At 46.7% G+C, this 25,351-nt stretch overlaps 2 protein-coding genes across 3 annotated transcripts; both read left to right on the plus strand.

Annotated features, from left to right (window-relative positions):
- Nucleotides 1-265: 265 nt before the first annotated feature.
- POLA2 (DNA polymerase alpha 2, accessory subunit) lies at nucleotides 266-11,698 on the plus strand. The gene is made up of 18 exons (XM_074930234.1): nucleotides 266-388; nucleotides 1,926-2,053; nucleotides 2,191-2,267; nucleotides 2,406-2,460; nucleotides 2,571-2,653; nucleotides 3,745-3,938; nucleotides 4,081-4,169; nucleotides 4,275-4,430; nucleotides 4,510-4,572; nucleotides 4,687-4,729; nucleotides 5,584-5,702; nucleotides 6,184-6,222; nucleotides 6,363-6,436; nucleotides 7,448-7,556; nucleotides 8,702-8,808; nucleotides 9,075-9,134; nucleotides 9,495-9,621; nucleotides 10,797-11,698. Exons 1-18 carry the CDS (start codon nucleotides 289-291, stop codon nucleotides 10,941-10,943), a joined length of 1,770 nt encoding a protein of 589 aa, XP_074786335.1. The 5' UTR covers nucleotides 266-288; the 3' UTR covers nucleotides 10,944-11,698.
- A 3,097-nt stretch (nucleotides 11,699-14,795) lies between these two features.
- CDC42EP2 (CDC42 effector protein 2) lies at nucleotides 14,796-24,268 on the plus strand. 2 transcript variants are annotated; one of them, XM_074930241.1, is made up of 2 exons: nucleotides 14,796-14,992; nucleotides 22,753-24,268. In XM_074930241.1, exon 2 carries the CDS (start codon nucleotides 22,763-22,765, stop codon nucleotides 23,483-23,485), a length of 723 nt encoding a protein of 240 aa, XP_074786342.1. In that variant the 5' UTR covers nucleotides 14,796-14,992; nucleotides 22,753-22,762; the 3' UTR covers nucleotides 23,486-24,268. The 2 variants fall into 2 exon arrangements, with proteins under 2 accessions (XP_074786342.1, XP_074786343.1); XM_074930242.1 differs by lacking the exon at nucleotides 14,796-14,992 and adding an exon at nucleotides 21,190-21,577.
- Nucleotides 24,269-25,351: the final 1,083 nt, after the last annotated feature.

The following is a 25,351-nucleotide window of genomic DNA, read 5'->3' on the forward strand; positions in this document are numbered from 1 at the left end:
GAGGGGCCGGGGATGGAGAATTTGGGGCTCCGGTTCGACCCCCCCCGGGCCCCGGTTCGACTCCCCCCCCCCCCCCCCCCCCCCCCCCCTTAGAGGGCGGGAAAACTCCCGCCTTTTTCCACACCCCCCCATTGGCCACGCCCTCATCCCGCCTACTCCCTTCCCATTGGCCGGTTGTCATCCCATACACCCGCCTTTTTCCTTCTAAGTCGTGGCCACGCCCACCGCCTTTCCCCGCTGCCGTCAAGCGCGGCGGTGTCGCGCTCGCGCGGGCTTTTCGCCGCGGAGATGGCGGCGCCGGAGCCGGAGCCGGTGTCGGCCGAGGCGGTGCTGCGGGAACTGGGGCTCTTCGAGCTGCGCTGCCAGGGCCAGGACGTGCCCGACAGGCGTGAGGACACCGGGGGGGGGCAGAGGAAGGGGAGCGGGGGGGTTGTTTGGGGGGTCGGGTGATCTGGGGGTGTCAGGGGGGTTGTTTGAGGGGTTTGGGGGTGTCGGGGGGGTGTTTGAGGTGTTTGGAGTGATCTGGGGGTGTCGAGGATTGATTGAGGGGTTTGGGGGTGTCAGGGGGGGTGTTTGAGAAGTTTTGGGGTGATCTGGGGGTGTCAGGGGGGTTGTTTGAGGGGTTTGGGGGTGTCAGGAGGGGTGTTTGAGGGGGTTTGGGGTGATCTGGGGGTGTCAGGGGGGGTGTTTGAGGGGGTTTGGGTGATCTGGGGGTGTCAGGGGGGTTGTTTGAGGGGTTTGGGGGTGTCAGGGGGGGTGTTTGAGGGGTTTGGGGTGATCTGGGGGTGTCAGAGGGTTTGTTTGAGGGGTTTGGGGGTGTCAGGAGGGGTGTTTGAGGGGGTTTGGGTGATCTGGGGGTGTCAGGGGGGTTGTTTGAGGGGTTTGGGGGTGTCAGGGGGGGTGTTTGAGGGGTTTGGGGTGATCTGGGGGTGTCAGAGGGTTTGTTTGAGGGGTTTGGGGGTGTCAGGAGGGGTGTTTGAGGGGGTTTGGGTGATCTGGGGGTGTCAGGGGGGTTGTTTGAGGGGTTTGGGGGTGTCAGGGGGGGTGTTTGAGGGGTTTGGGGTGATCTGGGGGTGTCAGAGGGTTTGTTTGAGGGGTTTGGGGGTGTCAGGGGGGGTGTTTGAGGGGGTTTGGGATGATCTGGGGGTGTCAGGGGGGTTGTTTGAGGGTTTTGGGGGTGTCGGGGGGTTGTTTGAGGGGTTTGGAGTGATCTGGGGGTGTCGAGGATTGATTGAGGGGTTTGGGGGTGTCAGGGGGGTTGTTTGAAAGATTCTGGGGGTGTCAGGGGGTTGTTTGTGGTAGTCGGGGGGGGTTGAGGGGTTCTGGGGGTGTCGGGGGGTTGTTTGGGGGTGTCAGGGTGTTGTTGGGGGGTTTGAAGGGCTCTAGGTGTGTCGGGGGGGTGTTTGGGGGTGTCAGGGTGTTGTCTGGGGGTGTCGGGGGGGTTTGAAGGGCTCTGGGGGTGTCGGGGGGTTGTCTGGGGGTGTTGGGGGGTTTGAAGGGCTCTGGGGGTGTCGGGGGGGTGTCTGGGGGTGTCGGGGGGTTGTCTGGGGGTGTCGGGGGGTTTGAAGAGCTCTGGGGTGTCGGGGGGGTGTTTGGGGGTGTCGGGGGGTTGTTTGAGGGTGTTTAGGGGCTGTCGGGGGGGTTGTTCCACGCCCATTGCGGTTAGTTTGGGGGTGTCGGGGGTGTGTGTGTGTTTCAGGCACTTTTGGGGTGTTTTGCTGTGTTGGGGGCAGTGCGGGGGGGTTTGGGGGTGTCGGGGGGGGCGTTCGGGTGTTGTCAATCCTTCAGGATGATTTGGGGGTGTCGGTTGGGGGTTGAGTCAGACTTAACCTCCAACCTAGAAGATGTGAGGGGGGGCGGGCCCACAGGCGGGATTTGGGGGTGCATTAAGTGTACCCCCCCGATTAACCCCTCGCTCCCCGCAGTGGTGGGGCTGTGCCTGACCCACGGCCTGGGCCCGGTGGCGTTGGCCAACGAGCTGTTGGCCTTCGTCACCAGCAAAGACCTCGGCACCCAACTCTGCGCCGACGGCCTCGACGCCTTCGAACACGAGGTGGGTGGGTTGGGGGGGGGGTCCCCGATATTCCCTCCGCACCCCTAAAACCTTCAGAAATTAAAAAAAAAAAATAAAAATAGGGGACAACCCACTCAACTTTTTTTTTTTTTTTATTTTTTTTCTCCCTCCTCTAGCTCTCGGCCAAGCGACGCGTCAGGGTCCCCCCGAGGAGGAACAACCGCCTCCATGACGTCCACTCCCTCCACGAGCTGTATCCTGGGGGTTTTGGGGGCAATTTTTTTTAAAAAAAAGGGATTTTTTTGTAAAAAAAAAAAAACAAACAGCGTGACAAGGGGAGGGAGGTGGGTGTCACCCCACAAATTAAGGGGGGGCCCTTAACGACCTTCAGCCTGGAGGAGGAAGAGGAGGACGAGCTGCTGGACGCCTACGCCACGGCGGCCAAGGTGAGCGGCCCCAAATTTCCCGTTTTTTCCCCAAAACCCTTGCTGCCCCGGCGGCAGGGGTTTTTTTTTTTTGGGGTGTAATTTTAATGGTTTTTCCTCCCCCCCCGCAGCGTTCCCGGCAGCGCGGCGGCTCCAGCCCCCCCCCGGCGCGGCCCCGGCGCGGCCCCGGCCCCTGCGCGAGGTTCTCCCCGAGGTGGGACGGGGCGGACGGGCGGCCGCACACGCACGCGCCGGTCCCCTCCTCCGGCCCCCTTTGCCTTTTTCCTCTTTTTTCCCTCTTTTTCCTCTTTTCCTCTTTTTCCTCTTTTTCCTCTTTTTCCTCTTTTTCCTCCTTTTCCTCCTTTTCCTCCTTTTCCTCCTTTTCCTCCTTTTCCTCCTTTTCCTCCTTTTCCTCCTTTTCCTCCTTTTCCTCCTTTTCCTCCCTTTCCTCCTTTTCCTCTTTTTTTTTCCCCTTTTTCCCCTTTTTCCCCTTTTTCCCCTTTTTCCCCTTTTTCCCCTTTTTCCCCTTTTTCCCCTTTTTCCCCTTTTTCCCCTTTTTCCCCTTTTTCCCCTTTTTCCCCTTTTTCCCCTTTCTCCCCTTTTCCTTTTCTCCCCTTTCCCCTTTTTCCTTTTTTTCCCTTTTTCCTCTTTTTTCCCTTTTCCTTTTTTCCCTTTTTCCTTTTTTCCCTTTTCCTTTTTCCCTTTTCTTTTTTCCCTTTTTCCTTTTTTCCCTTTTCCCTCTTTTCCCTTTTCCCTCTCTTTTCCCTTTTCCCTCTCTTTTCCCTTTTCCTTTTTTTCCTTTTTCCTTTTTTCCTTTTTTCCTTTTTTCCTTTTTTCCTTTTTTCTTTTTTCCTTTTTTCCTTTTTTCCTTTTTTCCTTTTTTCCTTTTTTCCTTTTTTCCTTTTTTCCTTTTTTCCTTTTTTCCTTTTTCCTTTTTTTCCTTTTTTTCCTTTTTTTCCTTTTTTTTTTCCTTTTTTTCCTTTTTTTTCTCTTTTCCCCTTTTTCCCCTTTTTCCTTTTCTTTTTCTTTCCCCCCCTTCCCCCCCTTTCCCCCTTTATTCTCTTTCCTTTTCCTTTCTTCCTTTTTTCCTTTTTACATTTTTCTTTGTTTCCTCTCTTTCCTTGATTCCTGTTCTCTTCCCCCCTTTTATTTTTTTTTCTTTCTCTTTTCCTTTTTTGTTCTTTTCCTTTTTTCTTTTTCTTTTTTATTTCTCTCTTTTTCTTTTTTAAATTCCCCCTCCCCTTCCTTTTTTTCCCCCTTTTTCTTTTTTTTTTTTATAATTTTTTCTTTTTTCTCTCCCCGCAGCATCACCCCTTCCCAAAAATACCCAACGCGCAGCGGCCGGGGCGAGGTGGTGGCCTCGTTCGGCTCCACCCAGGGCCCCTCCTGGAGCGGCCGCGGCGGCCACGGTTTCACCCCAAAACTTTTTGGTCCTCCGGAACAAAATTTAACCAAAAACTACAAATTCATGTTCCAGAAAGCGCTCGACATCCGCGAAGGTGACGCCGCAACCCGAGGCGGGCCGGGTTGGGTGGGTCCGGGGAGGTGACTCCCCCGCCCTTACAACGCGCCGGGATTTGGTGCTAAAACCCCATTTTTGAGGAGTTTTGGGGTGACCCCGGTGTCCCCCCTTCCCCGTAGCGCTGTCGTGGAGGATCGAGGAGCTCGGCGACGCCCTGAAGAACCACCATCACCTCGACGACTTCGCCTCCGTGTCGCTCCCAGCACAGGTCACCCCAAACCCTTACGTCTCCTTTTAGAACGAACCCCTTAAAATTTTGGGGCAAAACCAGCTGCTTTTGGCCTTTTTTTTGTTGTTTATCTTTCCCCCACAGGAACCAGTGACGGTGCTGGGCCAAATCGGTTGCGACAGCAACGGGAAACTCAACCCCAAATCAGTGGTGCTGGAGGGCGACCGGGAACACTCCTCGGGGGGACAAATCCCCCTCGACCTCTCGGAGCTGCAGGAATTTTCCCTTTTTCCCGGCCAGGTGACCATTTTTTTGGGGTTGTTTTCCCTCATTTTTCTCCAAAAATTTAAAACCCGACGCCGTTTCCTCCCCCTTTCAGATCGTGGCGCTGGAGGGGACCAACAGCACCGGGAGGAGGATGGTGGTTTCAAAAATCTACGAGGTGATGGAGGATGAAGAGTTTCTGGGGGGGGGGGGGGCCCCACGAATGGGTTTGGGGGCTCATTTTGGGTTGAAAAAAGCAGATTTTTGGAGGCGCTTTCTGATTTATCCACAGGGGGTGCCGCTTCCTTTCCACGCGCCGCCGGAACCGGCCTCGGGTGAGCCCCCAAATTTTTCTCCCGTTTTCCAGCCTCTTGGCTCGTCTCTGTTCCCCATTTTTCCCTTTTTTTTCCTCTTTTTTTTTTTTTTTTTTTTTTTCCTAACCTCGTCGGCTCTCGGTTCATCTTTGGTTCTTATTCCCCTGGTTTTTCCCTCATTTTCCTCCTGCGCCAGCTCTCACCTCATCTTTGTTCCTTCTTCCCCTTTTCTTCCCCTTTTCTTCCCCTTTTCTTCCCCTTTTCTTCCCCTTTTCTTCCCCTTTTCTTCCCCTTTTCTTCCCCTTTTCTTCCCCTTTTCTTCCCCTTTTCTTCCCCTTTTCTTCCCCTTTTCTTCCCCTTTTTTCCTTTTTCCCATTTGTTCTTTCCTTTTTTCCTTTTTTCCTTTTTTCCTTTTTTTCCTTTTTTCCTCTTTTCCTTTTTTCCTTTTTTCCTTTTTTTCCTTTTTTCCTTTTTTCCTTTTTTCCTTTTTTCCTTTTTTCCTTTTTTCCTTTTTTCCTTTTTTCCTTTTTTCCTTTTTTCCTTTTTTTTCCTTTATTTTCCTTTTTTCCTTTTTTTCCTTTTTTCCCTTTTTTTCCTTTTTTCCTTTTTTCCTTTTTTTCCTTTTTTTCCTTTTTTTCCTTTTTTCCTTTTTCTTTTTCCTTTTTTCCATTTGTTCTTTCCTTTTCCCTCTTTTCCCTCTTTTCCCTCTTTTCCCTCTTTTCCCTCTTTTCCCTCTTTTCCCTCTTTTCCCTTTTTCTTTTTTTCTTTCCACCAACTCTCACCAACCGGGAAAACTTCTACTCCCTGCCCCCTTTCAGTTTTTCACCCCCTAAATCCCCTTTTTTCTCCCCAAAACCCCCCTTTCCCCCCCGCAGAGCAGAGGATGGTGCTGGTGGCCTGTGGCCCCTTCACCCCCTCCGACAGCGTCGCCTACGACCCCCTCGCCGACCTCATCGAGGTCATCGCCCGCGACCGCCCCGACGTCTGCGTCCTGGTCAGTAAAACCCCAATTTTACCAAAAACCCACAATTTTTTTATATTCATCCACCCCATTCCCTGTTACAAAACAAACCACCGCGGCGGGAAAACACCCTTATTGTTTCAAAACCAACAAAAATCAGCATAAAAAAACACCACTGAGGAGAGAGGCGGCTCAGGCCTAACCCCAAACCACCCATTTTTCACCCTAAATTGACAAAAAACCCCCATTTTAGCACCAAATCTTAACCTTCAAGCACCCCAGCAGCTCACCCCTTAGAAAAAAACCCATTTTTCCATTTTTATAATTTTTTACCAACCTTTCCCTTTCTGCCTCCATTTCTCCTCACCGCTCCGGGCTTGCAGGCTGAAATTGAAGCTTAATTAACAAAAATTATGTTAAAATGCCTTTTTTTGGGGGGTTTCACGCAGCGCTCGGGGTTGGTCTGTCCCAAATTCTGGTTTTTCTCTGATTTTTTTTCACCGTTTTTCCACAGTTTGGACCGTTCCTGGATGCCAAACACGAGCAAGTGGAGGTGAGGGAGGACGGGAGGGGAAAGTGGGCCGGGTCTCCCCCAAATTTTTTAATATTTTTTTTTTTTTCCCTCTAAACTCACACATCGCCAAAAAAAAAATGAGGAAATTGTGCAAATCCTGGTTTTTTTCCTCAATTTAGAACTGCCAACTCCTGGGGTCCTTCGCTGAGATTTTCAAGATCTGCCTGAAGACGATAATCGAAGGGACACGGAGGTAGGGACGGTGGCTGCCCCAAATTTATCATTTCCACAACAATTTTTTGCCCAAAAATGCCTTTTTTTGCACCAAACCAGCCTTGCACAGGCAACTTTCCCCCAGTTCTCTGAGGCGGAGGAGTGAAAATAATCAAAATTTGGTTGAAAACCTCAAATAGGCTCTGAAATGGCTCTGAGTCGCCTTCGCCTCCACCAGCTCCTCTTCGCTCCCAATTTCCCCGTTTTTTCCCCCATTTTCCCAGCGCTGTCTCCCAGCTGATCCTCGTACCCAATTTCCCCGTTTTTTCCCCCATTTTCGCAGCGCTGTCTCCCAGCTGATCCTCGTACCCAATTTCCCTGTTTTTTCCCCCATTTTCCCAGCGCTGGCTCCCAGCTGATCCTCGTACCCAATTTCCCCGTTTTTTCCCCCATTTTCCCAGCGCTGGCTCCCAGCTGATCCTCGTACCCAATTTCCCCGTTTTTTCCCCCATTTTCCCAGCGCTGGCTCCCAGCTGATCCTCGTACCCAATTTCCCCGTTTTTTCCCCCATTTTCCCAGCGCTGGCTCCCAGCTGATCCTCGTACCCAATTTCCCCGTTTTTTCCCCCATTTTCCCAGCGCTGTCTCCCAGCTGATCCTCGTACCCAATTTCCCCGTTTTTTCCCCCATTTTCCCAGCGCTGGCTCCCAGCTGATCCTCGTACCCAATTTCCCCGTTTTTTCCCCCATTTTCCCAGCGCTGGCTCCCAGCTGATCCTCGTACCCAATTTCCCCGTTTTTTCCCCCATTTTCCCAGCGCTGGCTCCCAGCTGATCCTCGTACCCAATTTCCCCGTTTTTTCCCCCATTTTCCCAGCGCTGGCTCCCAGCTGATCCTCGTACCCAATTTCCCCGTTTTTTCCCCCATTTTCCCAGCGCTGGCTCCCAGCTGATCCTCGTACCCAATTTCCCCGTTTTTTCCCCCATTTTCCCAGCGCTGGCTCCCAGCTGATCCTCGTACCCAATTTCCCCGTTTTTTCCCCCATTTTCCCAGCGCTGGCTCCCACCTGGTCCTCGTGCCCTCGCTCAGGGACGTTCACCACGACTTCGTTTACCCGCAGCCGCCCTTCGCCTGCCCCGACCTGCCCAAGGACGACAAACCGGTAACACCCAATTCCACTTTTTTACCCCAAAATACCCCAATAACGCTGAATTTCCAGAAAAAAATCCCCCTTTTTTTTTTCCACATCATTTTTTCCATCCAGCAGAGATTTTTTTTGGCCTAAAATACACCGGTTTTTTTGGGGGGGGGGACACACAAATACCAACGAAAGGATTGGGCACCTCATTAGCCCACAGTTCCCCAAAATGGTGGATTTTTTTGGGGCACATTTTGGGGTTTTAAGGAAAGCTCAGCTTAATTGTGGTGGTTTGGGGCATTTTCGGGCTGGTTTAGGGGTGTTTAAGCAAAGCTCACCTTGATTGGGGCTTTTTAGGGCAGATTTGGGGTATTTCAGTGAAGCCCAGCATGACTGCAGCATTTTGGGACAGGTTTAGGGGTATTTTGGGGCATTTTGGCTCCATTTTGCGGCATTTTGGCACCAATTTGGGGCATTTAAGGAAATCTGAGTGTGGTTGGACGCTTTTTAGGGCAGGTTTGGGGTGTTTTAGGGCAGATTTGGGGTGTTTGAGGAAAGACCAGCATGGCTACAGCTTTTTGGCACCGATTTGGGGCATTTTGGCTCCATTTTGGGGCATTTTGACTCCATTTTGGGACATTTTGGCTCCATTTTGGGACATTTTGGGACATTTTGGCAGCGATTTGGGGCATTTTGGCTCCATTTTGGGGCATTTTGGCTCCATTTTGGGGCATTTTGGCTCCATTTTGGGACATTTTGACTCCATGTTGGGGCATTTTGGCTCCATTTTGGGACATTTTGGCTCCATTTTGGGACATTTTGGCTCCATTTTGGGACCTTTTGGCAGCGATTTGGGGCATTTAAGGAAATCTGAGCGTGGTTGGACGCGTTTTAGGGCAGGTTTGGGGCGGATTAGGGCAGATTTGGGCTATTTGAGGAAATCCCAACAAGACTGCAGCATTTTAGGACGGGTTTAGGGGCATTTTGGCACCAGTTCGGAGCATTTTGTTGCCGGTTTGGGGCATTTTGGCACCAATTTGGGGCACTTAAAGAAATCTGAGCGTGTCTGGGGGCATTTTAGGGCAGGTTTGGGGCGATTTCGGGTCTGTTTTTTTGCCGAGGGGTTTAGCGAAGCCTCGGCCTCACCCGCTTTTCCCCCCGTTCCCCAGCGGGTTCACTTGGTGTCGGACCCCTGCACCCTGGACATCGACGGCGTCGTGCTGGGCCTGACCTCCACCGACCTGCTCTTCCACATGGGTGCCGAGGAGATCAGCAGGTGGGTGCTGCCGGGAGCCAGCGACACCTCAGAGTCTCCAATTTCCCAGATCCAGCCCCAAATTCCCAGGATCGGGGTAGGAACCCTCATCTCCGGGGGTGTCGCCCCTCGGTGGTCTCCTCCGGCACCTCCTTCCTCTCCCAGCACACGGTGGGGAGGCAGAAGATGCCGCCATCCCTCAGTGACTACCAAGTTGTTAATTAGGCGAATTTTTTCTCCTTTTTCTCCCTTTTTTAAACCATTTTACACCTCGTTTTCTCCCGCAGCTCATCAGGGATCTCGGACAGGTTCACACGAATCCTCAAGCACGTCCTGACGCAGAGGAGGTGAGGTACAAACACCCAAAAAAGGGTCTTTTTTGTGGCCAAACGAGGGAAATCCTGTGCTGTTCTCGCTGTCTTCCCCTTCAAAATCATTTTTTTTTTCACCTTAAAAATGTCCTTTTTGGGTTTGACAACAAAACCAGGAGTCGGAGGGTTTTAGCACTGTAAATCCTCTGCTCTTCCCCAGCCGCCCTCAGAGAACCCAGAGACAGCCAAAAGAAGCCAAAATAACTTTTTTTACCCCAAAATTATCTCCTGCCTTTGTCCGAGGCTTGTTGCTACAGGCAGAAACGGTTGGTCCTGGCTGTGCTTTACTTTTTTTTTTTTTTTTTTTTACTTTCCCCCTGCTCCCCCCTCTGGCAGTTACTACCCGTTGTACCCCCCCTCGGAGGAGCTGAATGTTGACTACGAGAATCTCTACAGCTACACCTCGTTACCCGTCACCCCGGACGTCCTCGTTACCCCCTCGGAGCTGCGGTACTTCGTTAAGGTCAGTCGGTGCTCACACCTGCTGAACTACACCCCCACGGCCCCCCCAACTCCACTTGGGTTTTGCCATATTTGGGCAAAACCCCGTTTTGTGGCATCAATAAAGCTCCTGCGGCTGTAGCCGGGTGGCTGCGGCGACTGTAGCCAGGTGGTCGTGGCTGTTGGTAGCCACGTGGCTGTTGGGGTCCTTGGTGGCTGTAGCCAGGTGGTCGTGGCTGTTGGTAGCCATGTGGCTGTTGGGGTCCTTGGTGGCTGTAGCCAGGTGGTCGCAGATGAACCTGGGAACTGAAGCTGGGCAGCTGCAGCGGCTGTAGCCGGGCGACTGTAGCTGTCAGCAGCAACTGTAGCCCGGTGGCTGTAGCTGGGTAGTTGTGGCTGTAGCTGGGTAACTGTTGGTAGCCGCAGCGGCTGTAGCCAGGCACTGGCAGCTACAGCCACGCAGTCTCAGCTGTCCCTGGTGGCTGTAGCTGCGTGACTGTAGCTGTCAGGAGTGGCTGTAGCCCAGCGGCCGCAGCTGTCCTCGGTGGCTGTAGCTGGGCAGCTATTGGCAGCCCTGGCGCCTGTAGCCCGGGTGGTTGTGGCTGTTGGTGGCCCCAGCGCCTGTAGCCGGGTGGGTGTAGCTGTCATTGGTTGCTGTAGCCAGGTGGGTGTAGCTGTCATTGGCGCCTGTAGCCGGGTGGGTGTAGCTGTCATTGGTTGCTGTAGCCGGGTGGGTGTAGCTGTCATTGGTTGCTGTAGCCGGGTGGGTGTAGCTGTCATTGGCGCCTGTAGCCGGGTGGGTGTAGCTGTCATTGGTTGCTGTAGCCAGGTGGGTGTAGCTGTCATTGGCGCCTGTAGCCGGGTGGGTGTAGCTGTCATTGGTTGCTGTAGCCGGGTGGGTGTAGCCGTCATTGGTTGCTGTAGCCGGGTGGGTGTAGCTGTCATTGGCGCCTGTAGCCGGGTGGGTGTAGCTGTCATTGGTTGCTGTAGCCGGGTGGGTGTAGCTGTCATTGGTTGCTGTAGCCGGGTGGGTGTAGCTGTCATTGGCGCCTGTAGCCGGGTGGGTGTAGCTGTCATTGGCGCCTGTAGCCGGGTGGGTGTAGCTGTCATTGGTTGCTGTAGCCGGGTGGGTGTAGCTGTCGTTGGCGCCTGTAGCCGGGCGAGTGTTGTCCCCCCACAGCTCCCATGTTCCCACAGGACGTTCTGGGCTGCGTCTGCATCAACCCCGGGCGACTGACAAAGGGCCGCGTCGGGGGCACCTACGGCCGCCTGTACCTCCAGCGGGAGGACGCCGAGGGCCAGCGCAGGAGCCCCTGTGTCGCCGCTCAAGTGGTTAAAATCTGAAACCCTCACGGCCGAGACTCGTTTCTTCGCCTCGTTTTCTTCGCGGCAACTAATTAACGCTCAAAACCACCCGATTTTGGTTAAAAAACCCAAAAAAACACAACAAACCAACAACCAAAACGCTGGTTCATCCCCTGTTGACCCCGTCTCGCAAGCGCTGCACCCCGGCTCCTCCTGCAACACCCCGACACCGTGGATCTCTGCTTATTATTAAATAATTATCATTAATAATCACTAATTAATGGATTAACAATCAGCGCGAGGCGGCCGGAAGCCGATTGTTGGAGGAATTTTCACAGGGGTTGTTTGGGAGGAGTTGGATCAGCCACAACACCAAGCGGGTTGTTTTTTGGGGCTGGAAACGTGGCGATTTGGGGGCGCTCGTTAGCGGGAGCTCGTTAGGTAAATGAAGATGATTTTCCAGCTGGATTTATCCCCGGATAAATGGAATCTTGGGGGGGGGTGGGGGGCAAAATCCTCCTCCACCGGGACACCAGCGTCCCAGATCCACCTCCTGGGTGACGTCGTTTGCGTTGAGCTTCCTCGTTAAGGGACTCTGAGTTTAATTAGGCCACAAGCAATTAATTTACAGGTGCCTGGGGGGGGAGGGCTCTGCTGTTTCTTCAGTGAAGGGCGCTGCAGCTCCTGGGGAAAAAAAAAAATCAACGTCGGGGTTGGGGTTGAACCATTTTTCCTACTTTTTGCCTCAAATTTGTGACGTGGAAGTTGATAATTAATTAAAAATCTGCATCTCCGCTCGGCTCCTGGTGTTTGTTGAACCATTTCTCCTACTTTTTGCCTCAAATTTGTGACGAGGAAGTTGATAATTAATTAAAATTCCGCATCTCCGCTCAGCTCCCGGTGTTTGTTGAACCATTTCTCCTACTTTTTGCCTCAAATTTGTGACGTGGAAGTTGATAATTAAAATTCCGCATCTCCGCTCAGCTCCCGGTGTTTGTTGAACCATTTCTCCTACTTTTTGCCTCAAATTTGTGACGAGGAAGATAATTAATTAAATAAAACCAGGGGAGGCGGGAGATCTGGCGGGTTTTGGGTGAGATTTGCCAGAAAATCCCTTTTTTCTCCCCAAATATCAGCGTGAAGCAGCGTCTTCAGCTGCCGCCTCTTGGCCTCAGTTCCTCAGATTTTTTTTCCAATTTTAGCGCTTTTCACCCCAAATAAAACACTGGTTTGTTTTTTTTTCCCCTGTGGTTGTTTTTTTTTTTCTGCTTTTCCTCAGTTTCCTCCTTTTTTTAATTTTTCAGCTGCTGCAGGAGGACGGGACCAAAACCCCCATTTTTTGCCCCAGTTTTGGCTTTGACGCTTCTCATCCAGCCTCAGTTTCCCTCATAAAAATGTGAATTTTGGTTAAAACAGCCCCGGGAGCTCCCCCCCCCTCTGCTTGCCTGGTATTGAAAATTTAAAATAAATTGAATTTTTATTTATTTTCATTAACTTTTAATTTCACTTCTAATAACCTGGTTTTTTTAGTAATTTTACTGATTTTTATTTTATTTTTAAATTAAATTTTTGTATTAAATTATTTAATTTTTATCTACATTTTCCTCTTGTTTATTAATTTATAAACTTATTTAATTATTTTTTGTATTTTTAATTCCTTTTTTTATTACATGACTCTATTTTCATCTCTATTTTTGTTTTTTTTTTAAATTTATACTTCCATGTAATTTTTAGTCCTTTTATTTATTTTTAATAACGTTTACCCAGGTTTAAATTTTTTATTTCGTTTTTATTCATTTTTTATTTAGTTTTTTATTAATTTTTTATTTTAGTCTCATTTTTATTAAATTTGTATTTGATTGTTAAAGTTGTATTTTAATTTTTATTAAAGTTGTATTTTAATTTTTATTAAAGTTGTATTTTAATTTTTAAGTTTGTATTTTAATTTTTATTAAAATTGTTTTAATTTTTATTAAAGTTGTGTTTTAATTTTTAAGTTTGTGTTTTAATTTTTATTAAGTTTGTATTTTAATTTTCATTAAAATTGTATTTTTATTTTTATTACAATTGTTTTAATTTTTATTATGTATTTTGTTTTATTAAAGTTGTATTTTAATTTTTATTGAAGGAGCATTTTCATTACTTTTTATTGAACTTGTATTTTCATTATTTTTTTATCGAACTATTATTTTATTAATTTATATTGAACTAGTCCTTTATTTTTACCGAACTAGGATTTTATTCATTTTTTATCAAACTAGTATTTTATTCATTTTTATCAAATTCACGTTTTATTTTTATCGCGCTATTTTCATTAATTTTCATTGAACTAGTCTTCATTAATTTTTTATCGAACTATTTTATTATTTTTTAATCCAATTTATTTTTTATCGAACCGTTATTTTCATTAATTTCTATCAAACTAGTATTTTACGAATTTTTTATCGCCCTATTATTTTCCTTCATTTTTATTGAATATCTTCATTAATTTTTTATCGAACTGGGATTTTGTTAATTTTCCCTCCAACTATTATTTTTTTTTAATCGAACTATTATTTTCCTTAATTTCTATCAAACTACTATTTTATTAATTTTTATAGAACTAGTATTTTTTTAATCGCACTATTATTTTCCTTAATTTTTACTGAACTAATATCTTCATTAATATTTTATCGAACCGATATTTTATTAATTTTTCACCCAACCATTATTTTTTTTTAATCAAACTGTTATTTTCACTCATTTCCATCAAACCAGTATTTTATTAATTTTTCTCGAGCTGCTGCCCTCATTCATTTTTACAGAACCATGACCATCACTTTTTTTTTCACTGAACCCAAATTTTTATTAATTTCTCATTAAACCTGAATTAGTATTTCGTACCTAAACCCACATTTTGATCCTTACCGCATTTTTTTCCCATTTCATTTTTTTCCCCCCATTTTAATTCCAATTCATTATCAATCCCAATTTCATGATTTTTTAATTTTTTTTTAATTTTTAACCTTTTTTTTTTTTTTCCCCCCATTTCATTTTCCCCCCATTTTAATTCCAATTCGCTTTCCAATCCCATTTTCGTGATTTTTTTTAAAAAAATTTTCATTTTTAATATTTTCTTATTTTTTATTTCTTTATTTATTTTCCCCCCCATTTCATTTTTCCCCCATTTTAATTCCAATTCGCTTTCCAATCCCGTTTTCATGATTTTTTTTTTAAATTTTAATTTTTTTATTTTTAACCTTTTCTTATTTTTTATTTATTTCCCCCCATTTCATTTGCCCCCCCCATTTTAATTCCAATTCGCTTTCCAATCCCATTTTCATGATTTTTTAAAAAATTTTTTCATTTGTAATATTTTCTTATTTTTTATTTCTTTATTTCCCCCCCATTTCATTTTCCCCCCATTTTAATTCCAATTCGCTTTCCAATCCCGTTTTCATGATTTTTTTTAATTTTTTTATTTTTAACTTTTTTCCCCCATTTCATTTTTCCCCCCCCATTTTAATTCCAATTCGCTTTCCAACCCCATTTTCATGATTTTTTAAATTTTATTTTTAACCTTTTTTTATTTATTTTCCCCCCCACATTTCATTTTTCCCCCCATTTTAATTCCAATTCGCTTTCCAATCCCATTTTCATTATTTTTTTTTATTTTTTTTTATTTTTCACTTTTTTCCCCCACATTTCATTCCCCCCCCATTTTAATTCCAACTCGCTTTCCAACCCCCATTAATTTTATCTTTTTTAATTTTTTTTTTTTAATTTTATTTTTTTTAATTTTATTTTTTTTTATTTTTAACCTTTTCATTTATTTTTTTTTCCCCACCCCCCCTCTCGCCCCCTCCCCGTCACCCAAGGCCCGACCGCGACGCCTCCAACCTCCCATTTTCACCCAACTCCAACGCGGGGCGGGGGGACACACACACACAAAAATTAACCAAAACCCAACCAATTCTCCCCAAAACAACCAACCCCCCCCCGCCCCTCAGAGCCCCCCCGGGAGGGCGCAGCCGGGGAGGGGCTTGGCCGCGGCCCAGGCCCGGCGCTGCGCAGAGGCGGAGGGACCGCGCCGCCGCCGCTCCGGCCCGGTGAGACCCTCGGGGCGGGGGGGGGGGACACACATTTTGGGGCCTAAACGGGTGGATTTGGCCAAATCGCCTCCGCCATGCTAAAACTCAGCAGGGAGGGGAAAAGCGGGGGGGGGGGGGGGGGCTGTTAATTTTGATGCAATTAACGGTGGTTTCGTGGCCTTGCCGCCTCCCCCAGCCACAATTTCAACAACACAAGGCGGGGGGGGTGGTTTGGGGAATAATTCCTTTTTTTAAAAAATTTTTAAAAAATATTTTTCCCCAGAAAAACAAAACAGCAGCCCCCCCCCCCCCCCCCCCGCATCCCCATCTACCCCCTCTCCAACGCCAGGGTGTGAATTTTCCCCCCCTCACCTGTAATTTGGGGGTTTCCCCAAAATTAGACGGAACCCCCCTTAAAAAATAGTTTTAAAAATCACCCCCAAAATAAGCTGAAATCACCCCAAAACAGACGCTGTGTTTTCCAAGAGGGAGGCCGGATCCTGGGCTGGGATTTTTCCAAGCAGGGTTTTTTGTTTTGAGGTTTTTTTTTTGTTGTTTTTTTTTTTGTTTTTTTTTTTTCAGTGCAAACAGCGATTTCTAAATGAAAATATTCTTTAAAAAAAATAATTAAAATACGTAAAAAAAAATATTAAAAATAAATAAACCGCATATTTTAAGGAGTTGCTGGTGCGACCTGTGCCCTCATCCCACCCCGGAATTCCCGGCGCTCACTCGGGTGGGGCTCGGTGGGGAGGAGCCACCCCCAGAGTTGTTTTTTTCTGGTTTTTAGCTTTTTTTTTTTGCTTTTTAAAGAATATTTTTACCTTCGTTCTTTCTCACCCACGTGCGTGGCGCGACCGGTGTGTGTGTGGGGGGAAACTGAGGCACGGGGAAGCCGTTGAAGCCACCGCGGTTGTCCGTCACGTTTTTTTTCCTCATCCTGCAACTTTCCTCCTCCTGGGATTTCTTTTTATTTTGGGTGAAAATCGGCGTTTTTCTGGTCTTTCCCTCATCCCGATTCCGGCGCCGGGTAGGACGGTGAGAAATGAATCCCCGGATTGAACCCGTTTTCGGCTTCTTTCGCTGATAATCGGGGTGATTTCGGGTGAATCCTGGCCCCCGCAGCGCGCCAGAATTTGCCCATTTTCTCCAAAAATTCGTAATTCTCGTCCCAAAAGGTTGTTTCGCTTTTTCGCGCCACGATGCTCCTCTGGGGTGGGTGGGGGTTTGGGGGGGAAAAACCCTTTTCAGGAGCAAATTTTGAGGTGAGGGATTTCTCTGGGCACTGAGAAAATGCTCAAAATTACTTAAAATTGATCAAAATGGTTCAAAATGGCCCAAAATGGCTCAAAATTGATCCAAAAAAAGGCTCAAAATTGATCAAAATGGCTCAAGAATGATCAACATGGTTCAAAATTGATCAAAATGGCTCAAAATTGATCAAAATGGCTCAAAAATGATCAAAATGGTTCAAAATTGATCAAAATGGCTCAAAAATGATCGAAATGGCTCCAAAATGATCAGAAAAAAGGCTCAAAATTGATCAAAATTGATCCAAAAAATGGCTCAAAATTGATCAAAATGGCTCAAAAATTATCCAAAAAAAGTCTCAAAATTGATCAAAATGGCTCAAAATTGATCAAAATGGTTCAAAATGGATCAAAATGGCTCAAAAATGATCGAAATGGCTCAAAATTGATCCAAAAAAAGGCTCAAAATTGATCAAAATGGCTCAAAAATGATCAAAAAAAAGGCTCAAAAATGATCAAAATGGTTCAAAATGGATCAAAATGGCTCAAAAATGATCGAAATGGCTCAAAATTGATCCAAAAAAAGGCTCAAAATTGATCAAAATGGCTCAAAAAGGATCCAAAAAAAGGCTCAAAATTGATCAAAACTGATCAAAATTGATCAAAATTTCTCACAATAAAAATTTCTCTGTTGCTCAAAAATTGCTTAAAATTGATCAACATTAATCAGAATTTCTCACAATTAATCAACATTTCTCCCAGTTGCTCAGAATTACTCAAAATTTCTCACAGTTGTTCAAAATTGCTTAAAATTGATCAAAATTGCTTGAAATTGCTCAAAATTGCTCAAAATTCCTCACAATTGCCTGAAATTGCTCAAAATTGCTCAAAATTCCTCACAATTGCTCAAAATTGCTTAAAATTGCTCAAAATTGATCAAAATTAATCCGAATTTCTCACAATCAGAATTTCTGGGCGCTGAAGCCGAAATTGATGAAAATTTTGGGGAAAATAAACAGAATTTCTGGGCTCTGAAGCCAAAATTGATGAAAATTTTGGGGAAAATAAACAGAATTTCTGGGCTCTGAAGCCGAAATTGATGAAAATTTGGGGAAAAAAAGCAAAATTTCCATGTGACGAAGCTGAAATTTCTGAAAACAGGCCGAAACCCATAAAATTTTTCATGAACCAACACCTAAATTGCCAAAACCGGGCGGAAAAATAAAGAAAATTTTGCGTACCAAAGCCAAAATTGATGAAAATGGGGGAAAATAAAAAATAATTTTACTCTGGTCGGGGAAAAAAGCCAAATTGGGGGCGGGGGGGGGGGGGGGGGCCGCGTCCCGTTAGTCGTTACGTTAATTGTGTCGAAACCAGCCGATTGCTTCACGCCGCGACGCTAAACCGAGGCCCAAATTGAGCCAGAATCGTCGGATTTGCGCCAAAAATTCCAATTTCTCCCCGTTTTTCTCATCCCCAACAACCACGAGTCTCATTTTTGGATTTTTTTTTTCCGTTTTTAAGGAGTTTTTAGCCACGGGACGGGCCAGCAAACGCCGCTCTCCCGGATTTCGCGCCGATGCCGCCGGCGGGTTTAATCCACCCGGGATTAACGAGGCTGAATTCGACCGCGTCAGGGTTTTTTGGGGTTTTTTTGTTGTTTTTTGGCTTTTTTTGTTGTTTTTGGGGGGTTTTTGGTATTTTTTTCCGGGCCGGAGCCGCCGGGAACAGCCTTCGGGGCGCCGCTGTTCCCCCCGGGAGCGTCTCCGGCTGTAGCGGCGCCGTCGACAGGCGGGGAGGGGAAAACGGTGGGTTTGGGCAAAAAAAGACATTTTAGGGTAAAAAAAAAAAAAAAAAAAAAAAAACAAAACAACAACAACAAAAAAAAGCAAGCGGTGGAGACGGGATGAGACCGCGGCACTCAATTTTTTGCTTTGTTCCTTTTTTTATAACTCACTTTTTTGCTTTTTTCATAACTTTTTTTTTTTGCTTTTTTTCCCCAACTTTTTTTTTTCCCCAAGTTGCTTTTTTTTTTCCTTTTTTCCCTTTTTTTTTTTTTTTTCTTCCCAACTTCTTTCCTTTTCCCCTAACTTGGCCTTTTTCCCTTTAATAATTCACTTCTCTCCTTTTTTTCTAAATCACTCTTTTTCTTTTTCCTTTCTCTAACTGGCTTTTCTCCTTTTTTTTTTTTTTTCCCTTTTTTTCCTTTTTTTATAACTTGCTCTTTTCCCAACTTGCTTTTTTCCTTTTTTCCCCAACTTGCTTCTTTCCTTTTTTTCCTCAACTTTTCCTTTTTTTCCCCAATTTTCCTTTTTTCCCCCTTGCTTTTTCCTCTTTTCCAACTTATTTTTTCCTCTTTTCCCCCAACTTGCTTTTTCCTTTTCTTCCAACTTTTTTCCTTTTTTCCCCAACTTTTTTGCCTTTCCCCAACTTGCTTTTTCCTTTTTTCCCCAACTTGCTTTTTCCCTTTTTTCCCCCAACTTGCTTTTTCCTTTTTTCCCCAACTTGCTTTTTCCTTTTTTTCCCCAACTTGCTTTTTCCTTTTTTCCCCAACTTGCTTTTTCCTTTTTTCCCCCAACTTGCTTTTTCCTTTTTTTCCCCAACTTGCTTTTTTCCTTTTTTCCCCCAACTTGCTTTTTCCTTTTTTTCCCCAATTTGCTTTTTTCCTTTTTTCCCCAACTTGCTTTTTCCTTTTTTCCCCCAACTTGCTTTTTTCCTTTTTTCCCCCAACTTGCTTTTTCCTTTTTTTCCCCCAATTTGCTTTTTTCCTTTTTCCCCCCAACTTGCTTTTTCCTTTTTTTCCCACTTTTTTCCCAACTTTTTCCTTTTTTTTTCCCCCAACATGCTTTTTTCCTTTTTTTTTTTTATTTTTAATTTTTCTCCCAGTAACTTTCTTTCTCCCTCACTCGCCCACCAGCCCCAACCACCGTCTCCCCCCCAACATTTTTTCGCTCCGCAGCAGGGCCCGGGGGCAGGTGTCGGTCCCGGCGAGCGCCTGACGCGGCGCCTGCGGCTGTAACCCCCGGCGGGGAGCGACTGTTTCCCACCACCCGCCCGGGTTTGGGGCTGTTTCTCGGTGACAGGAAAACCACAACCGGGGGGGGAATCGCCTGTGACTTTGCCACCACGGTTCGGGGGTTGATTTGAGGAGCAGAGCTCAGCGGTGCTGGTTTTGGGGGTACTTTTGGTGGTACTTTCGGTGGTACTTTCGGTGGTACTTTCGACACGGGTTTTGGTGCGGGTTTCGATGGTACTTTCGGTGCTGCTTTCGGTGGTACTTTTGGTGGTGGTTTTGGTGCTGGTTTCGGTGGTACTTTCGACACGGGTTTTGGTGCGGGTTTTGATGGTATTTTCGGTGGTACTTTCGGTGCTGGTTTTGGTGCTGGTTTCAGTGGTACTTTCGATGGTACTTTCGGTGCTGGTTTCGGTGGTACTTTCGTCGCAGGTTTTGGTGGTACTTTCAGTGGTACTTTCGGTGGTACTTTCGACACAGGTTTTGGTGCTGGTTTCGATGGTACTTTCGGTGGTACTTTTGGTGGTGGTTTCGGTGGTACTTTCAGTGGTACTTTCAGTGGTACTTTCGGTGGTACTTTCGGTGGTACTTTCAGTGCTGGTTTTGGTGCTGGTTTCAATGGCACTTTCGGTGGTACTTTTGGTGGTGGTTTCAGTGGTACTTTCAGTGGTACTTTCGGTGGTACTTTCGACACAGGTTTTGGTGGTACTTTCGGTGGTACTTTCAGTGCTGGTTTCAGTGCTGGTTTCGATGGTACTTTCGGTGCTGGTTTTGATGGTACTTTCGGTGGTACTTTCGACACAGGTTTTGGTGCTGGTTTCGGTGGTACTTTCGGTGATACTTTTGGTGGTACTTTCAGTGCTGGTTTTGGTGCTGGTTTCAGTGGTACTTTCGGTGGTACTTTCGGTGCTGGTTTTGGTGCTGGTTTCGGTGGTACTTTCGGTGATACTTTCGGTGGTACTTTCGGTGCTGGTTTCGATGGTACTTTCGGCGGTGGTTTCAGTGGTAGTTTCACCATCTCGCTTCCCCGGGCGCGGCTGTACCGGGAACAAGGTGTGGTACAAACAGCGTAGAACGGTCCCGAAGCTGTTCCAGGAGGTTGTTTTAGAGCAGGCGGACAAACCCGTCTCTAAACCCAATAAACCTCAGATTTGGGTTCGCAGGCGACGGCAAATCGGATTCGGTTTTGCAGAAACGCGGCGCGAGGGGTTGTTTTTTCCCCAAAAAAAATTAGTGATACAGGGTAAATCTCCAGCCCTTTTCGATGGTGATTTTAAAAAATAACACTCAGCTGGCCGGAAATGTGCTTCGTCCCTTTTTTATTGTCCCACCAAGGCATCTCCCAAGGTTGAACACGACGTTCTTAAGGCCAAAAACGCCCTTTTTTGCCTTATTCCTCCCGTTTTTGTCCCACCAAGGCATCTCCCAAGGTTGAACACGACATTCTTAAAGCCAAAAATGCCCTTTTTTGCCTTATTCCTCCCTTTTTTGTCCTGCCAAGGCATCTCCCAAGGTTGAACACGGCATTCTTAAGGCAAAAAACATCCTTTTTTGCCTTATTCCTCCCTTTTTTGTCCACCAAGGCATCTCCCAAGGTTGTCCATGACATTCTTACGGCCAAAAATGCCCTTTTTTCCCTTATTCATCCCATTTTTGTCGCACCGAGGCATCTCCCAAGGCTGTCCATGACAATTTTTAAGGCCAAAAACGCCCTTTTTTGCCTTACTCCTCCCTTTTTCATCCCACCAAGGCATCTCCCAAGGTTGAACACGATATTCTTAAGGCCAAAAACCCCCTTTTTTCCCTTATTCCTCCCGTTTTTGTCCCACCAAGGCATCTCCCAAGGTTGAACAAGACGTTCTTAAAGCCAAAAACCCCCTTTTTTGCCTTATTCCTCTCTTTTTTGTCCACCAAGCCATCTCCCAAGGTTGTCCATGACAATTTTTAAGGCCAAAAATGCCCTTTTTTGGCCTTATTCCTCCCCACAGCTGAAAACCACCAATGACCAGGCACGTAACATGTCAGAGTTGAATGAATATGAGTAAAACAGGGGAAAAAAAAAAAAAAAACAACACAACTTCCTTCCCGCCCTGCCTGATTTATTTGAGCTGGTTGTTGGGTGGGGCTGGATTACGCAGGGCCGTGGGGAGAGGGAATTGAACAAAATCTCCTCTTTTGGCCTCAAAAAGCCGCTTTCCAGCGCTGGGCTCTCCCAGGCTTTATCTGGGGGGGGGGGGGGGGGGGGGTCTGGGTTCTTCTCCCCCCCCCAGGGACCGACCGGCCCCGGGCGAGGGGCGAGGGGGGGCGGCTGCAGCTCAGCTCCGGGGGCTCCTCCTGCCTGTCAGAATTGCTGTTTCCTTTTTTTTTTTTTAATAACTTGCTTTTTCCCTATTTTTTTTATAACTTGCTTTTTCCCTATTTTTTTTTAAATAACTTGCTTTTTCCCTTTTTTTCTTTTTTTAATAACTTGCTTCTTCCCTATTTTTTTTATAACTTGCTTTTTCCCTATTTTTTTTAAATAACTTGCTTTTTCCCTTTTTTTTAAACTTGCTTTTTCCCTTTCCTTTTTTCCTAACTTGCTTTTTCCCTTTATAACTCCCTTTTTTCCTTTTTTTTCTAATTTGTTCTTTTCTTTACTTTCTAACTTGCTTTTTAAATTTTTTTTATAACTTGTTCTTTTCCCAACTTGCTTTTTTCCTCTTTTCCAAATCACTTTTTTCCCCAACTTGCTTTTTTCCTTTTAATTTTTTTTCATTTTTAATAACTTGCTCTTTTCCTTTTTCCCCCCAACTTGCTTTTTCTCAACTTTTTTTCCTTTTTATCTCAACTTGCTTTTCCTTTTATAACTTTTTCCCCCCCAACTTGTTCTTTTCTTTCTTCCCCCAACTTGCTTTTTTCTGCTTTTTTCCCCCAACTTGCTTTTTTCTGCTTTTTTCCAAACTTGCTTTTTCCTTTTCCCCCAACTTGTTTTTTTCCTTTTTTCCCCCAAATTGCTTTTTTCCCCAAACTTGCTTTTTTCTGCATTTTGCCCCCAACTTTTGTTCCTTTTTTTCCCCCAACTTACTTTCCTTTTTCCCCAAAACTTGATTTTTTTCCCCAACTTTCTTTTTTCCCCCCCAAATTGCCTTTTCCCCCCAACTTGCTTTTTTCTGCTTTTTTCCCCCAACTTTTTTTCCTTTTTCCCCCAACTTGGCTTTTCCCTTTTTTTTCCCCCCAACTTGATTTTTTTCCCCAACTTTCTTTTTTTTCCCCCAACTTACTTTTTCCCCCCAACTTTCTTTTTTTCCCCTAACTTGCTTTTTTCTCCTTTTTCCCCCCAACCTTTTTTTCCTTTTTTCCCCCCAACTTTTTTTCCTTTTTTTTCCCCCCCAACTGGCTTTTTCCTTTTCCCCCCAACCTCCTCTTCCCCCGCCCCAACTTTCTTTCCCCCTTTTTTTTTTCCTTTCCTCACTTCCTTTTCTCCTTTTTTTTTTTTAAATCCTTCCCCAATAACCCCCTCTGCTTTCCCCCGGCAGCGTGGCCACCATGGCCACCAAAGTCCCCATCTACCTGAAGCGTGGCAGCCGCAAGGGCAAGAAGGCGAAGCTGCGTGACCTGCTCTCCTCGGACATGATCAGCCCTCCGCTGGGCGACTTCCGTCACACCATCCACATCGGCACCGGCGGCCGGAGCGACATGTTCGGCGACGTCTCCTTCCTCCAGGGCAAGTTCCACCTCCTGCCCAGCTCCGAGGGCCACGGCCCCGCCGCGCCGACGCCCTTCCACTTCTCCCGCACGGCCACCATCTCCGGCTGCGGGCCACCACCCCCCGCCGACACCTCCTCCCCCCTCCTCAAAAACGCCATTTCCTTGCCCGTCATCGGCGGCCCCCAGGCCCTGACGTTGCCCTCGGCCCAGGCTCCCCCCAAACCCCCACGGTTGCACCTCGAGGACAAAACCCCCCCGAGCCGCGAAGGCGGCGGCGAGGACGAAGAGGAGGAGGAGGAGGAGGAGGAGGAAGAGGACAACCACGACGTCGTGCTGCCTCATCCCTGCGTCTCACCTTTCACCGCCTCGACCAACGGCTTCGCCGAGGAGAAAGGCCACGCCGAGCCGCCCTTCCTCTCCCACGCCGGCTCCCTCCTCTCCCTCCACGTGGATTTGGGACCCTCCATTTTGGAGGACGTGCTGCAAGTGATGGAGAAACACCAAGGAGAGGGCGTGGGGGCATCCAGACCCGATTCCAGCAGGCAGGAAATCTTGACGTGAAGGCTCCCGGAGCTTAAAGACGTTGAGAAATGGATCCTCTTGGGGGGCTTTTCCCACTGTGACAATCCACACAATAATTGATTTTTTTCGGGGTTTTTGTGGTGGTTTTTGGTTTTTTTTTTCCTCTCCAATTTCAGCTCGGGTTCGACTCCGCGCGCCGTCGTGACAGCGACCGTGTCGCTTCCTCTCGTGGAACGGGGGACACGAGTGGTTCTCCTCGGTGCCGCTCCCCCCGCCGGCTGTTCCCTCCGAATGGAAAGGGAGGGAAAAAAAAAATTTAAAAAGGAAGAAAAACAAAAAAAACCAACCCAAAATGAACCACCCTACGAAGCCAAGGCGAAATCGCCGCTCGCCTGCACCAACTTCATCAACGGGTCAAACCGTAGGACTGAGCCAACCGGTAGAAAACGGGACACGGCAACGCCTGAATTCCCAAATATATCAGTCGGGAGGATTTTTTGGGGGGTTTTTGGGGTGTTTTTAGTTTGGTTTTGGGGTTGGTTTTGCTGGAAGAGGGGCTGCGGTTTGCACTCGCGGCGGGACGCGCGCTGGCTGCTGCCCACCCGCCTCGTCAAGGTGATGTCAAATGTTCAGCCTTTGACTTAAATTTTTTTTTTTTTTAAGATCCCACAAATCGCTAAATCAGAATTTACGTGGCAACGGGCCTTAAAATTTTTTATAAGATCCCACAGATGGGTAAATTAGAAGTTACGTGCCAACGGGCCTTAAGGTTGCGTCGCGGAGAAGATAAAAAAATAAAAAATAAAAAGGAAAAAAAACCACTTTGGGGCTGTTTTAGCAACTCAGCGCGGCTGGAGCTTGGGGTTGGAATTTAAAGTCGTAAATAAGATGCAAAAAAAACCAAGAAAAAAAAAAAAAAATAATGAGAAGTGAAGGGTGAACGACCGACCGGGCAGATTCTTGCGTGTCTCCATCAATCGCGGATTGTTTGGCCGGGCGGAGGACTGAGGGGGTGAAACTCTTTGGCGGGCGGAAAGGAATGTGAATCCCTTTTAAAAAAAAGAATAAAATAATAAAATCGAACAAAAAAAACCCCCAAAAAAATCCCTGGAAATGCCAATTCTGCCCCAAAGACACCCGGTTGCTTCTTTCCCGAGGCGTTTGGGGCTCGTTAAGGGTGTAAAAGCAATCAGGGCTTCGTTTCCTCGATGCCGCCGCTAATTAACGACATTTTTAACCATTTCTGGGAATTTTAGCCCAAAATTGGGCCGGGAGTCATCGCCCCACGAGCGTGTCTTGGCTCTTCCCTAACTCCTGCCCATCCGCATCCGGCGGGGCGCTGGCTCCGAGACCGAAAAACCCCATTTTGAAAAAAAATTTTTAGCGCCCAAAAATTTGGGGTGAAACCAAATTTTTCAAGCCTTCAGGCTTCAAATTAATGAAGGAAATTGGGTTAATTGAGCTCGGGCCAGGCCGGCGCTGGGTTTAATTCCCGTTTGGTTTTATGGTTTTGTGGGTTTGAGTTGCCTCGGAGCGAGGCCGCGTGGCGAGGGTTTAGTTTTATTTATTTTGGGGTTTTTCTGACCAGAAATAGTCCCGGCAGGGGGCTGGGGGCGCTTGGCAGCAGCAGTTGGAATTAATTTTACCCTGGGAACGGCAGAGTTTGATGGGAGATGGGGCTCGGCTTCCCAAGCCCTTTTTTTTTTCATTTTTTTCCTTTTCCCCCCCTTTTTTCCTCCCTTTCTTTTCCCTTTCTTTTCTCTTTTTTTCCCTTCTTTCCCTTTTTCCTTTCCTTCTTTTTCCTTTTTCCTTTCTTCCTTTTTTCCTGTTTTCCTTTTTTCCCTTTTCCTTTTTTCTTTTTCCCTTTTTCCTTCCTTTCTTTTTCCTTTCTTCCTTTCTTCCTTT

Source organism: Athene noctua, chromosome 32, assembly GCF_965140245.1.
Source record: "Athene noctua chromosome 32, bAthNoc1.hap1.1, whole genome shotgun sequence".
Classification (NCBI taxonomy): Eukaryota; Metazoa; Chordata; class Aves; order Strigiformes; family Strigidae; genus Athene; species Athene noctua.

What these genes read in the sequence shown, in the direction of transcription:
- POLA2 (XM_074930234.1), top strand. Translation starts at nt 289, where the DNA reads ATGGCGGCGCCGGAGCCGGAGCCGGTGTCGGCCGAGGCGGTGCTGCGG. An exon ending in AGCGCTCGACATCCGCGAAG is followed by an intron (nt 3,939 to 4,080) that starts GTGACGCCGCAA and finishes CCTTCCCCGTAG; the next exon opens with CGCTGTCGTGGAGGATCGAG. An exon ending in GCCGCCGGAACCGGCCTCGG is followed by an intron (nt 4,730 to 5,583) that starts GTGAGCCCCCAA and finishes TCCCCCCCGCAG; the next exon opens with AGCAGAGGATGGTGCTGGTG.
- CDC42EP2 (XM_074930241.1), top strand. Translation starts at nt 22,763, where the DNA reads ATGGCCACCAAAGTCCCCATCTACCTGAAGCGTGGCAGCCGCAAGGGC.